General features: G+C 48.3%; 1 protein-coding gene across 5 annotated transcripts; it reads left to right on the top strand.

The window, feature by feature from the left end:
* The first annotated feature begins 111 nt into the window (after nucleotides 1-111).
* On the top strand, nucleotides 112-13,215 carry TP53 (tumor protein p53). 5 transcript variants are annotated; one of them, XM_055576639.1, is made up of 12 exons: nucleotides 7,548-7,887; nucleotides 8,339-8,397; nucleotides 8,795-8,896; nucleotides 9,032-9,053; nucleotides 9,140-9,394; nucleotides 9,821-10,007; nucleotides 10,088-10,200; nucleotides 10,422-10,531; nucleotides 10,854-10,990; nucleotides 11,075-11,148; nucleotides 11,583-11,689; nucleotides 12,272-13,215. In XM_055576639.1, exons 3-12 carry the CDS (start codon nucleotides 8,823-8,825, stop codon nucleotides 12,351-12,353), a joined length of 1,161 nt encoding a protein of 386 aa, XP_055432614.1. In that variant the 5' UTR covers nucleotides 7,548-7,887; nucleotides 8,339-8,397; nucleotides 8,795-8,822; the 3' UTR covers nucleotides 12,354-13,215. The 5 variants fall into 5 exon arrangements, with proteins under 5 accessions (XP_055432613.1, XP_055432614.1, XP_055432611.1 ...); XM_055576638.1 differs by lacking the exons at nucleotides 7,548-7,887; nucleotides 8,339-8,397 and adding an exon at nucleotides 112-833; XM_055576636.1 differs by lacking the exon at nucleotides 8,339-8,397 and having other exon boundaries at nucleotides 7,549-8,075.
* The last annotated feature ends 1,204 nt before the right edge of the window (nucleotides 13,216-14,419 follow it).

The following is a 14,419-nucleotide window of genomic DNA, read 5'->3' on the forward strand; positions in this document are numbered from 1 at the left end:
TACAGGTTTTGCGCCTCTTTTGCATCTCATTATCTAAAATTTTCAGACATCCGTCTCTTTTCATTCATTCAATAAATATTTATTATTGAACTCTTACTTGCTACCCAGTACTGTACTAGGTACTTGGAAACAACAATCAATAAGATTGTAGACAAGGCCTCTGCCCTTCTAAGTCTTAGGTTGCTATGTATTGAAGGCAAGGAACAAATCACTTCAGAAAGTGATAGGGGTGTGAAGATAATTAAGATGGTGTAATATAGCGCATATGGAGGTATACGTTAAATAGGGACATTATGGAACGCCTTCCTAAAACTTTACAGTTTAGTTGATGAGTAAAAACTATCCAGCTATCTAGGAGAGGAGTGTTCCAGGCAGAGAATGCAAGTGCAAAGGCTTTCTTCCTTTCACCATATATGAAACAATGGCAGAAATCTTCCAAAATGGTTTCCATCAATTCGGCCGTTACGGTTTTCGCTTGTCGAACTCTCCCAATCCAAACGGGTCACTAGCTACACTACCAATATGGCGAGAATCCTGACTTTCCCCGCACTCTCCTCTCCTACTCTCCTTTCCCTTCGCCTCCGCCCGCAGGGGAATTGCTTGCCCTTACTTGTCATGGCGACTGTCCAGCTTTGTGCCAGGAGCCTCGCGAGGGTTGCTGGGATTGGGATTTTCCCCTCCCACGTGCTCCGGACTGGCGCTAAAAGTTTTGAGCTCTTCAAAAGTCCAGAGCCACCATCCTGGCCGCAGGTGGCCGCTGGTCTCCGGGGTCATCTAGCGTCCGACCTCGGAGCGTGCATCCCAGGACGGTGACACCCTCCCCTGAGCTTCGGGTAAGCTCTTGACTGAGACTGATGAGTCCTCTATGAGTCACGGGCTCTTGGCTCCTTGTATTTTCAGTTCGGGGGGATAAAGGGCTGGGGGGCGGTAACTGGGGGGTTAACGATTAGCGGCAGGGAGGGCGGGGGTCTTGGCTAGCGGCACCAACAGGAATGCAATGTTAGCAGGCCCGAGTGTAGACGATTGGTATGTTAAGACCAGCCGAACTCGAAGCTGAACACTTGGGCGGGGGAATGGGGCTTTGGGGAACCTTGAGCCGGCCTAAGGGGCTCTTCCCCACCACCACTAACTCCATCCCAGGGTGTGTGAAATAAGATGCACAAAGCATCAGGGTCTGGGACTTTCGGATGTCAAAAGCTCGGGGATTCATGGCTCAGGATTTTAGAACGTGCAGCATCCCAATGGAACCTCGGGCTCCTTTCCGAAGTGGTTCGGGGTGATCCGGAAAGTCCAAGCTGCTAAGGTCCCATAACTTCCGGACCTTTGTCCTTCCCGGAGTAATCTTTCCCACTGGCTCTCAGCTCCGCTAGATGGAGAAAATCCGGTTAAAGGCTGTCAGTCGTGGAAGGGAGGGGGGGGGGGGCGTGCTAAACGAGAGTTTTGCCCGCGAAGCCCTGCAGAACTAGCCGGGCCTCAGAGGCCCTGTTATTGTTTGGCTGTACATTTACATTTCTACCACTGCGGGAGCATTTCCGGTTTCTTTTTTTCGGAGCAGCCCACTATTCACTCAACGTGAGGGAAGTAGAAAGAGAAAAGATCTTTTATACTGGTCCTCATTACTTATGAAAGGAGGCTGCTAACCCCTCTACTTTTTTCCCCCTCCTAGCCTGGTTAGCTACCGCTTTTGGAAAGGAAGAGGTATTCTTTTTGATGCAAACCTCAATCACTCCCCCTCTTTGAATGGTGTGCTCCATCCCGATCGACCGCTACCCAGGCGGACGCTACCATTGCGTGGACGGTTTGGGTTTTTTTTTTTTTTTTAGCGTCAGAGGGCAGACCCTGGGTATTTCGAGAATGGATACATTTGAGAATTAAACGATAGAAGAAAAACGAAGGGTCGTTTTTTGCGGCGGAGAAACAACTTCTTCTGTATCTGGCTTTGGGCTGAACCATTCCCTTCTCGGACGCAGAGTGAACGTCGTGAAGCGGAAGGGGCGGGGCTTGGAGAGGGGCGGGGCCGAGGTCTTTGAAGCTGCGGTTCCGTCTCGGCTGGTTTTGCCCGCGGGAGGCGGCGGACCGGCCTAGGAGTTCTACTCGTACCAATTTTCCCGGCATCTTCATTATTTAGGGCGCGGTCACTTACCACGCACCTGCTACGAACATGACACTGCGCGGTACTTACGTTGCTTTTTTCTATGTTAGGAGTAGCATTTACAGCCACCGCCTTTGATTTGTGTCACCGTGGATTTGTTTTGCCTGTTGGAGAACTTCTTATAAATGGAATCATACAGTTTGTGCTCCTTTGTGTCAGGCTTCTTTCCGTCTGTGAAATTCACCCATTTTATTGCATGTATCAGCGTTACCAATACTTTGTTTCTTTATATTTTAGTATATTCCACTGAATAAATAAACCATTGATTGTTTATCCATTCTCCTTTTGATGGCCTTTGAGTGGCTTCTCATTTAAGATTATTTTGAATAAAGCTGCTATTAACATTCTTAAAATTATTTTTGTAGTCATGTTTTTATGTTTTTGGATACTTAGTGGAATTGCTTGGTCATAGAGTGAGGTGTTTGTTTATATTTTTTAATTATATTAAAAAGTTCTAGTTATTCAAAGTGGTTGTACTGTTTTACACTCCCACCAGCAAGATAGAACCTGTCTCAGGATTTGGTTTGTCGGGCTTTCTAATGTGGCATATCAATGTGGTTTTTAGTTTGCAATTCTCTGTTAAGTATGTTCCAACAGTTTGCATGTGCTTACTGGCCATTTCTGTGTCAGATATAAAGAGACTGTTCAAGTGTTTGCCCCATTTTAAAAATGGGTTCATTTGCTTTTTGTGTCCTTGAGGTGTTGGAGTCATTTGTATATTCTGGATAGGAATAATGTGTATCCTTTGTCAGGTACATGTGTTTTCTCCTGACCTCTTGCTTGTCTAACAACTCTTACAAGGAACAGAAGATTCATTTTTCTTTTCAGTGGTTTCTTTGACCTGTTTAGGAGATCTTACCCCAAGGTCATGAAGATATTTTCTTATAGTTTCTCATATATTTTCTTTGAGAATCTTTCTAGTTTTAGATTTAACACTTAAGTCTGTGAGCCATAATTTATTAGTCAAGAAATAATTTTTTTCATGCTGTGAGTTCAAGGTTCTGTTTTATTTTTTCTTATGGCTAGCCAGTTGTTCTAGGTCCACTTGTTGAAATAGCCTTCATTCCCCCACTGAACTGCTTTAATTGGAGTGCTTGGTCTATTTACATTTAATGCAATTATTAGCATTTGGGTCTGAGTGCTATTTCCTATCTGTCTCCTTTGTTCTTCAATTCAAAAAGTTGAGAAAGAAACAATACCAATCTCACATAAACTCTTTCAGAATGGAGAGGCAGTAATATTGCCCAACTCATTTTATAAGGCCAGCCTAATGCTGTTAATATGTACATAACAGTTGGAAAAGAAGAAATAAAATGGATTTATTCACAGATGGTATGACTGTGTATACCAAAAGTCCTAATAGAAAATTCATTTTCACACTATGAGAACTAACAAGTGAAAGCTAAAACTAAAAGCAAGTTACAACTTTCAAAGGCAATATGCATACATTGTATTTTTATATAATAGCAACCTTGAATCTAAACTCAAAAACCTGACGTGTTAGGTCATGTCTGAGCCTTTGCAACCCCATGGACTGTAGCCCACCAGGCTCCTCTGTCCATGGGTTTTTCGAAGCAAGGATACTGCGGTGGGTTGCCATTTCCTTTTTCAAAGGATCTTCCTGACCCAGTGATCGAAACTGTGTCTCTTGCATTGGCAGGCGGATTCTTTACCACTGAGCCACCGGAAGCCATGGTGAAAAACATGTCATACTCAGGGATAAATTTAACAAAAAATGGACAAGAGCTCTATATAGAAAACTACAAAATAGTGCTGAGAGAATTTAAGGAAATTTTAGCATATTCATGAATTGGAACATTCAATGGTGTTAAGGTGTCGGTACTCTTCAGAAAGATTTAACTCAATGATTTAAAAATGTAGAAACTGACAAGCTGATTCTGAAACAAAACATTGGTACAAGTTGGAGGCCTTAAAATACCTGATTTCAAGATTGCTGTAAAGTTACAGTAGGACTTGGTTGTACAACAGAAACTAACAACATTGTAGAGCAATTATACTCCCATTTATGTATGGTCAGTTGTGTCCCGACTCTTTGCGACTCTATGGACTGGAGCCTGCTAGGCTCCTCTGTCCACAATATTTTCCAGGCAAGACTCAAGTGGGTTGCCATTTCCTCCTCCAAGGGATCTTCCCAACCCATGGACTGAACCCACATTTCTTGTGTCTTCTGCATTGGCAGGCAGATTTTTTACCCCTGGTGTCACCTGGGAAGCCCCAGTACTCCAGTAATAAAACTTTAAAAGATAATAAAGTTGCAGTAGAACAACAATCAATGAATAGAGTCTGGGAAAAGACACATAAATGTAGTCAAATGATTTTCTGTGAAGGTACTAGAGTGAATCAGTGGGGAGAGGAAAGTCTCAACAAATGGTGCTGAAACAACTGGAGCAGAAAAATGGATTTTGGCCCCCACCTCTTACCATACACAACAGTCAATTTGATGTGGTTAATAAACCCACACATAAAACTTTCAGAAGAGAACACAGTATCTTTGTCTTGGTATGGGTAGGTTACACGGCTTTATCAAAGTTTGTCAGATTTTGTGATCAAAATAGTATGATACCATTTCAACCTATGTAAGTTTCACCTCAAAAACATTTGTGGGGTTGTGGGGAGTGACTAGAGGTACAGGTGAGACGATAAAGGCAAAATGCTTGATTATTCTTGAAGCTAAGTGATGGGTACTTGGGGAGGACATTATTCTGTTTACTTTTTAAAATCTGATTAAAATATCCATAATTTTTTTCCATCAATATTTTTATTTTGGAAGAGTACAAGAGTTAACACATTCCCACCAAATAATTTTTAACAACATTTTGTCTTATTTTTGTCTCTATGTTATTTTAATTACACAAGCAATGTATAGATACCACCTTTAAAATTTTTTTCTTTGTTAATAAAGCTAAAACCAGGAATTCCCTGACTATTTCACTTCCAGGGCCCAGGTTCAATCCCAGGTTGGGGAACTAAGATCCCACAAGCTTCAAGGCACAGCCAAAGGGGGAAGAAAAACTAAAACCCCTTTGACTCTACTACCCCCAATACCCTAAGCATACATCCCCTCTCCCTGAGAATATCATCACTATTAAAGATTTTGTGAATTTGTAGTCTTCTTGCCTTTCATGCTTTTATATATATATTTATAAGCAATAAATAATCATTTTATGTGTTTGATTTCCATAGACTAAATTACTGTGTTTTGTTTTTTCTTGCAAATCGTATTTTCACCCAGTATGTTTCTGAACTGTAACAGGTTACATATACACATAAAATTCATTTCCGTAAACCACTGTAATGAATACACCACACTTCATTTACCTATTCCTTATTGATGGATACCAAGGTTGTTTCTTGTCACCAGCCGCTAGAAACAATAATGTCATGAACATTTTTGTGCAAGACTCCTATTGCCCCCTTGCAGTCATTTTTCTAAGACATCCACCGAGAAACGGTTTTGCTAAGTAGCAAGAGGTATGGTTTTCAGTTTTACAAGATGCTCCCTTATTTCTTCCAAGAATCAATTTTTTTCAATTACACAGCTTCCAGCCAACAGAAAGTTGTTGTTTTTTTTTCAAACATCAGGCCCTGGGAGAAGCCAGAGCATAATTATTTAGAGCTTGGGTATGGCTTCAGACAGCCTGTGTTCAAATCACTGGCCCTGACTCTGGAGAGCTTTCTGAGCCTGGGTAATTCCTTTAACCTTGTTCTCTCCTCTGATCATAGTACCTACCTTATTTGCTTTTTGAGAGGATTACTGAGATAAGCCACTGAAAGCAGTGGAGGTCTATATAAACAGCAGCCATTGTTAGGATAGTGATAGGCCTGCCTCTCCTTTAAGCCCCAGCCGAGTTTACTGCCTTCCCAGGGGGCTGTTTTGGAAAGGCTCCGCCTCCCCAGCCATCCAGAGGGTCTGGTTCAGCCTCTGACAATTTAGAATTATGACCCCCTGATGTTCACACCCACGGGAAGTATCTGCTCTGAAGAGGTTTCCTAGAGAAAGAAAATGAGAATTCAGTTGCTACCAAGGACAGAGAGGGAGACCTCCTAGGTCCACAGGGCTATCCCTCTCCCTGTGGGACTGAGACCTTGGCCCACCCTCCCAGAACAGCCCCTCTCAACCTGTTTACTGAACACAGTTGCCTGAAGGGGGTGAACTAGCAAAGATCCCAGCAGGACCATAAAAGCCCCACCCGCTCCCAGTCACAAAGCTCTCTCCAGCAATAATATAGAACAAGTAAAATTGGGATAACCATATAAAGAGAAGCATTTATTGAGCTCTTGCTATGTGCTTTTCTCAACTCTTTATATTTCCCATAATAAGTGGGATACTATTTTATAGCAAAGGACACGGAAGCACAGAGAGGATCAGCAACCTTCCAAAGTTAAACAGTTACTAGACGGTGGCTCGGGACACAGGCCTAGCCTGTCTGCCTGCAGAGCCCATGCTCTGCCATATTTGCCCTGGAAGATTTAAGATGAGTGCGGTCATGCAGCAAACTTAACTGACGATACAGCATCAAACCCTGGGCTTTTGACTTCTGCGCCCCATCTCTACATAAACAGCTTCCCTTCCATAATAGTCTCAAAAGTTATTTTGATCATCGATCTAGGGGAAACCCTGGTCCTTTCCCCCAAGGCAAACATTTGGCATCCCACTGCTGTCCCCTCTTGCCTTCCTCCAGGCGCATTCAGAGTCCATCCCCCATCAGCTTTGGGAGCTATGATAAGTGGCACTTTGCCAGCCTCTCAGTTGATGGACTTTCATCAGCAAAAATCTCCTCTAGACTTAACCAATTACGAAAGACAGCTCTGCAAGGTAGTCTGTAATGAAGTAAGCATCTTAATCCCAGACCTTCAAACAGTCATTTTTCATAAAAGCTCGTTCACTCACCTATATGTATTGTGGGCAGATCACTTAACCTCTCTAAGATGTTCTCACCTGTCAAGAGGCAGGTGTGGTTATCCGGACAAGTAAGATAACCCAACTCCGGAAGATAGTAAAGGACAGGGAAACCTGGTGTGCAGCAGTACATGAAGTCTCAGAGTCGGACACAACTTAGCTACTGAACAACAAGATACCCCACGTGAAACGATTTTGCACACTCTACATAAGTATGCAGACCCTATATCAACAGAAAGGTGCAGGTGAACCTTTGTGTGTGTGTGTGTGTGTGTGTGTGTGTGCTTAGTCGCTCAGTCACATCCGACTCATTGCGACCCCATGGACTATAGCCCGTCAGGCTCCTCTGTCCATGGGGATTCTCCAGGCAAGAATACTGGAGTGGGTTGCCATACCCTCCTCCAGGGGATCTTCCCAACCCAGGGATTGAACCCAGGTGTCCCACATTGTAGGCAGATTCTTTACCATCTGAGCCACCAAAGAAGCCCTTAAGAGCTGCTTGCTTGGAGGGGGTTGTCATTACCAAGGACACAGAAGAAAAGTGTAGTGAACATGGACTTTCATCAATGGGCATGGTTCTGAGCAAAGCTGATGACAAATTTGGCATCAAGAAAGATGGCATGTTGAAACTATTTGAAAGCTAGCCTGGGAGATGAGTTGGTGGTGACAGGGCCCTGGCCCAGGCCACAGCCACCCCCTTGTCCCCTTTGCTCCCTTGACTGCTCATAACCAGCTTACAGGCTGGGTATGAGGATTCACTTATTCACCCCAGTTATTGAGCCTGACCAGGTGCAAGCCATTATGCTAGTAACTGGTGAGCAAGACAACATCCCTACCCTGAAAACATTTATATTCCAATAGAGGAAACAGGCAAAATGAGCAGGGAAAGGTAACATAGTACAATTACCACAAGAATTAAAATAGGGTGACCTGAATTGAAATAAGGACAGGGTTTGGCTGGTTAGCTGTGATGGAGAAGTCCAGGGAAACATCCCTGCTAAGGTGCGACGTTCATGATGAGGTCGGTGAGGAGGTTACCCTGTAGGGATGCAGGGCCCAAGGTCCCGAGTTCAGTGAACTGGGAGTGTCTGATAAGCATCAGAAAAGGAAAGAGAAGTCTGACTCTTTGCGACCCCATGGACCATAACCTACAGGCTCTTCTGTCCATGGGATTTTCCAGGCAAGAGTACTGGAGTGGGTTGCCATTTCCTTCTCCAGGGGATCTTCCTGACCCAGCAATTGAACCTGGGTCTCCCGCATTGCAGGCAGACGCTTTACCGACTGAGCTACCAGGGAAGCCAGAAAAGGGAGAGGGTGCCAAGAGGTGAGGTCAGAGAGGTGGGCAGGGGTTGGGCCCTGAGGGATTTGTAAGCCAGGGTGAGGAACCATCCCAGGGGAGCAGGTAGAGGGATGGGGGCAGAGGAAATGAGCCGAGAGTTACTTCATCCTTATTACTGCAAAAGGGGGCAGAAATACATATACACCGAGGAAGGCCTGTGGATTCAGTGGTGGGAAGGTTGGAAGTCCCTCTCTGGTTGCCTTTATCCCTCGAGGAAGTGTGTGATAAGACTGCTGAGGGGTGGGGCAGGTGCCTCCCCTACCCCCCAGCAGATCCTCAGCTTCCAGGTGTGCTGTGGGCGGAGGGGGTCCCTCCTGCCTCCGGACTGGGTAACCCAGGGTTGGGTGTGTCTCAGGCTGGATCCTCACTTTTCTCCCTCCAGCGGCCACACAACCTTCCAGGGAGCTACAATGGAAGAATCGCAGGCAGAACTCAATGTGGAGCCCCCTCTGAGTCAGGAGACATTTTCCGACTTGTGGAACCTGTGAGTGGAGGTCTGGAGGGAGGGCAGGCTCACTGCTCAGCCTCCAATAACCTTGCCCTACCATGGTCCCCAGCCCCCTGGTAGAAGCCTGGGAGAAACAAAAGCCAGTCCTGACTTTCTGCTCCTTTCTTTCAGACTTCCTGAAAATAACCTTCTGGTAAGGCCTGGGGCACGGGCAGGGCCTGGGGCTGCGGGTCCAGAGGGTGGGAACTGGGCCTTCTGACACGCTCCTCCCATCTGTAGTCCTCCGAGCTCTCTGCACCCGTGGATGACCTGCTCCCGTACACAGATGTTGCCACCTGGCTGGATGAATGTCCGAATGAAGTGCCCCAAATGCCAGAGCCTTCTGCCCCAGCTGCCCCGCCACCAGCCACCCCAGCACCAGCCACCTCCTGGCCCCTGTCATCCTTTGTCCCCTCCCAGAAGACCTACCCTGGCAATTACGGTTTCCGTCTAGGGTTCCTGCATTCCGGAACAGCCAAGTCTGTGACCTGCACGGTCAGTGGCCCTGGGGAGCCGACTTCCCTATCAGTACCTGGCCATACAGCCTAGGGGTTTTCTGTTCAGAAGTTTGGGGTTCCACTTCAGCCTTTGCCTTTTTGTCAGTCTTTTTAGATCTTACCTAGTTAGTTTGTGACCTTTGACTCCATCCCAATGTTGCGTTTTCCCCTTGACCCTTGGGTTTTCATCCTTCCCGTCACATTCTCAGTATCTGTTGTGAAGCCATTTCTTCCTTTTTTCTTCACTTATTCATTCTGTAGCTATTGGAAGTACACTTCTGGGATGTGGACCCCCACCCCCACCATCTCTAGCTACCCTGCCCTCACAGGACACCGCTTCCAGTCAGTACTTGGTGCTTGTACATTCGACCCTTGGGTACTTGTCCCCTGACCCCTCCGTTCATTCTTCCTCCTTCTCCTCCAGTATTCCCCTTCCCTTAACAAGCTGTTCTGTCAGCTGGCCAAGACCTGCCCAGTGCAGCTGTGGGTCGACTCGCCACCCCCGCCCGGCACCCGCGTCCGCGCCATGGCCATCTACAAGAAGTTGGAGCACATGACGGAGGTTGTGAGGCGTTGTCCCCACCATGAGCGCTCCTCTGACTATAGCGATGGTGAGCGGCGGGGACTGTGGATGGGACCGGCCTGGAACCCGGAGCCCCCAAGCCCCTAATTCCTCCCTGATTGCTCTCAGGTCTGGCCCCTCCTCAGCACCTTATCCGGGTGGAAGGGAATTTACGCGCAGAGTATTTGGACGACCGGAACACCTTTAGACACAGTGTGGTGGTGCCCTATGAGTCCCCCGAGGTCCGGTTTGGCAACTGGGGTCTCCGGGGGGGGGGGTTTGTCTGTGACCACCCTAGGTGGGAGGGAGGGGGCTATCTCCTTCTTACTTGACCTCCCACAGCCTGTGAGGTGCGCAGAGCAGATGGGTTATTGCCATTCCACAATTGAGGAAACAGGCTCACAGAGGCTGACAGCCTCCCTGGGGCTGGGTAGCCTCACGCCGGGCCTGTGCTCTCTCCCAGATCGACTCTGAGTGCACCACCATCCATTACAACTTCATGTGTAACAGCTCCTGTATGGGGGGCATGAACCGGCGGCCCATCCTCACCATCATCACACTGGAAGACTCTTGGTAGGGACCACACACCACCCTCCACTCTAGCTTGCTCCCTAACCTCCGCCTGCCAGTCCCCGGGTCCCCGCCCCTCACCACATTCTCCCACACTAGCGTTCCCTCTCTCTGCATTCCCTTTGTGGACTTCTCTGCTGCTCCCTCCCTCCTTTCTCCAGCTTTGGGACCTCTCTTGCTGGGGTCTTCTCAGTCTGGAGCTGGCGCTCAGGCTCCCCTTGGGATGGGGGTGGTTGGGAGTAGGTGGGTCCCGGTTCACAGGAGAACACAGAGACAGGGTCCCCCTTTCTGATTGCCTCCTGCTTTCCTCTTCCTACCCTGGTAGTGGTAACCTGCTGGGACGGAACAGCTTTGAGGTGCGAGTTTGTGCCTGTCCTGGGAGAGACCGCCGCACTGAGGAAGAAAATTTTCGCAAGAAGGGGCAGTCTTGCCCCGAGCCACCCCCTGGGAGCACTAAGCGAGGTGAGCAGGAGGTAGAAGAGGCAGCAAGGGTGCAGTTCTGCCCCCAATTCACTCTTTTCTCACCTTTCCTTGCCTCTTTCCCAGCACTGCCTACCAACACCAGCTCCTCTCCACAGCAAAAGAAGAAACGACTGGATGAAGAGTATTTCACTCTTCAGGTACCAAGTCTGGGGGAGAGAGAGGTGCAGTCTCTCACCCTCACTCCATGGGGTTGGATAAAGGAAGAAAAAAATATAAATGTAGCAGATGTGAGGTTAAGCCCATTTTTTCTAGTCATCCTTTCCTCTGTCCATGGCCATGATTCACTGGTGGTGGTGATGGTGGCTGTGGGGTTTAGTCACCCAGTCGTGTCTGACTTTTTCAACCCTGTGAACTGTAGCCCGCCAGGCTCCTCGTCCATGGGATTTCCCAGGCAAGAATACTGGAATGGGTTGCCATTCCCTGCTCCAGGGGATCTTCCCCACCCAGGGATTGAACCCATGTCTCCTGTATTGGCAGGTGGAATCTTTAACACTGAGCTACTGGGGAAGCCCCTTGGTTCTTGTAGTGACTTTGTCTAATATTTCTTTGTTCCCTTCCTTCCTTGACACAGATCCGTGGGCTTAAACGCTATGAGATGTTCCGAGAGCTGAATGATGCCTTGGAGCTGAAGGATGCTCTGGATGGAAGGGAACCAGGGGAAAGCAGGGCTCACTCTAGGTGAGTGATCCAGGTCTTCCCCAGTGCCCGGGCACACACACACACACATATCTGCTGCTTTCCTGTGTTAGAAAGCCATGGTATTCCATTCTGGTCCTGCCTTCAAGGTAAAAGGCAGCTGATACCCTACAGCTGGGTCCCAACCCTGCCCAGACATTCTTTAGGCTTCCTCCACTTTCCTGCCTCCGGGGTTCCGAGGCATGGATGTTTCTTTGCCTATTCTAGCAAACCCTAGACTCTCAGAGCTAGGGTCTCAAATAGAGACCTGATAACTGTGGGATATCAGGCCTTGGAGTCAGATGCTCAGCCATCCAAAATACTAAAGAGTCATGTTGGCCTTGTTACTTCCCTTCCCGGGCTCAGTTTCCTCATGTGTCAACTGGGGTAAGGGAAGATTAAGAGACTTATACCCACAAGTACCCCAAGGTGCTCAGTCAGCATGTCTGCCCTTGGCTGTGACCATTTTAACGTAAGTTCTCCTTGCTCCTGCCTCAGGCCCTTTGAAGCTTAGGTCCAGGAAGAGGGGCCCAGAGCTTCTCACTCAGATGATGTCATCTCCTCCCCTCCCTTTTCTCCTCTCAGCCACCTGAAGTCTAAGAAGAGGCCTTCTCCCTCCTGCCATAAAAAACCAATGCTCAAGAGAGAGGGGCCTGACTCAGACTGATGTCTTCTGCTTCCTGTCACCTGTTGACATCCCCACCCATATCCCCTGCCCCTTCCCTGGCATTTTTTGAGATTCAGGTGCTTAGACCTCTGCTTGGTGCAGGTGCACCTTAGAAACCCCCTGGGATTCTTCATCTGCTCAGCCTGTGGCTCTGCCAAAGAGGCAGACCTGCGCTCATGGTTTTTGGGGATTTGGGGGGTGCTGGCGCTTTCCAGCTTAGCTTTCAAGGTTTTTACTGTGAGCAGTGTTCGGGAGAGGTCAGAATGTGTTCCTGCATGTGAGGAACATCTTATAACCAGCCATACACTGGGTTGGAAAACTCAGTCCTCTGCCATACTAGCCAGGGAAGCTATCTTAAGTTGTTCGATTTTCTCCTGACTTCATTGTTCACATCTATAAAAAACTGATAATCATACCTACCTCACGGGGGGTTTGTTGTGAGGGTTAATGAAATAATGTATGTCTGGCCCCAAAACCATCATTTGATTACATAATGTCTGGGACTTAGTGCCTTTTGTGGGTGCTGGTTCTTTGTCCCCCTGGGTGGATGATTTGACAGTTTCTGACTGAATGGCTGGTTAAAGGGAAGAAGTCTCCAAGTCCCTTCTCTCCTGGCCCTGCCAGATCATAACCCCTTGGTGAACCTCGTGCCGAAGGGGAAAGCTCACCTTATCCTGGATCCCAGTGGCTTCCACCCCTGCTGTAGCTGCCAGTACCTGTTTTATTTCCCCCAAATGCTTCCGCAGATTTCTTCTGTACTCTGCAAGGCACATCGCCATGTGTCACCCACACCCCTCCTCTTCCCTTTTTATATCCCATTTTTTATATCAATTTCTTATTTTACAATAAAACTTTGCTACCACCTGTGTGTCTTGAGAGATTGGGGTCAGTGCAGGGGTGAATTAAGGGAGTGAGTTTGGGAAGCAGCCACCTGAGTCTTCAGGGAGCACATTTTTTTTTGGTGGGAGGGTGGCGGCAGGCGGCGCCAGTGCCTGGTTTCCTGGAGGAGAACAAAGCCTGGAGACTGGGTCAGTCTGCAGGCTGCATGGCAATAAGGGAAGGGGTGCCTCCATTCATAACTTGGGAACCAACTGTCCCCCCTCCCCTCCTGCAAGGGCTGGCACAAGGTCTCTGCTCCTGCTTCTAGGATTGGGCTGCTGCCCCCTCTCAGCCTCACCAAGGATTATGGGATTTAAATGTCTGATTTAGTAAGCCTGAGCCTCCGGGGTGGCCATCTGCTCCCCAGGAAAGGGGCAGGATAGTTGGGTTCTCAAGGGGAAGGACGGTGGGTGCTATAGTGAGGAGAGAGAAGGCCTGCCAGCCAGGGTCCCCAGGAAGTGGGGGCAGCTAAGGTGAGGGCTGGGACATGGGACTGGGGCCTTCCCGGCGTCCCCACACCCGGGCCTTGTGCCAGCCAGCTGAATGAATGGAAGCTTTAAACTCTGCCAGGAAAACCTTTCAAAGGGCTTCTTGGGGTAGGGAGGAGAGTCGAGGCTGGGGAGCCCTGCACCCGCCTCCACCCGTTCTGTTCCTTAGGGCTGCCAGCTCCCAGGGAGCGGGGCTGGGGGCAGGCTTTCCCCATCACCCCACACCCGCCACTGCTGCCTGAGCCAGCATGAGAAGGATGGCCAGACTGGGGACACAGCTCATCTGCCTCCTCCCTGGGGGCAGAGAGAGCAGAATAAGGTCCAGAGGGGCTTCTGGGACCACTGTTCCTCAACCTGGCTAAAAGTCCCTGAGGGAATCCCCAGGCTTACCCTGAAGATCCCAGACAGCTGTGAAGCCACCAGCTCCCTGCCCTCGAAATCACACTTTTTCTTCCTTTCTGGAGAATGCCAAACACTCCCCAGGATACCCAGAACCACCTCTTGTAGAGATCTTTAACTTTGCCATCTCTCCTCACAAGCCAGGCCCTTGGTAGACCAGAGCACTTGAAACTCGAAATTTCCTTGCCTCACTCCTGTAGACAGGTCACCTTGAGCCTCTTTCTGACCAGTGTCCTGCACTCCCCTACACTCCACATTTCTCTAGAGTGTGTCCTTAGCTCTTTTTGTTTCTGCTCTACT

This window comes from Bubalus kerabau, chromosome 4 (assembly GCF_029407905.1).
Source record: "Bubalus kerabau isolate K-KA32 ecotype Philippines breed swamp buffalo chromosome 4, PCC_UOA_SB_1v2, whole genome shotgun sequence".
NCBI classification, from domain to species: domain Eukaryota; kingdom Metazoa; phylum Chordata; class Mammalia; order Artiodactyla; family Bovidae; genus Bubalus; species Bubalus kerabau.

What these genes read in the sequence shown, in the direction of transcription:
- TP53 (XM_055576635.1), top strand. Translation starts at nt 8,087, where the DNA reads ATGATGAGGTCGGTGAGGAGGTTACCCTGTAGGGATGCAGGGCCCAAG. An exon ending in AAGGGAGAGGGTGCCAAGAG is followed by an intron (nt 8,398 to 8,794) that starts GTGAGGTCAGAG and finishes TTCTCCCTCCAG; the next exon opens with CGGCCACACAACCTTCCAGG. An exon ending in AAGAGTATTTCACTCTTCAG is followed by an intron (nt 11,149 to 11,582) that starts GTACCAAGTCTG and finishes TCCTTGACACAG; the next exon opens with ATCCGTGGGCTTAAACGCTA.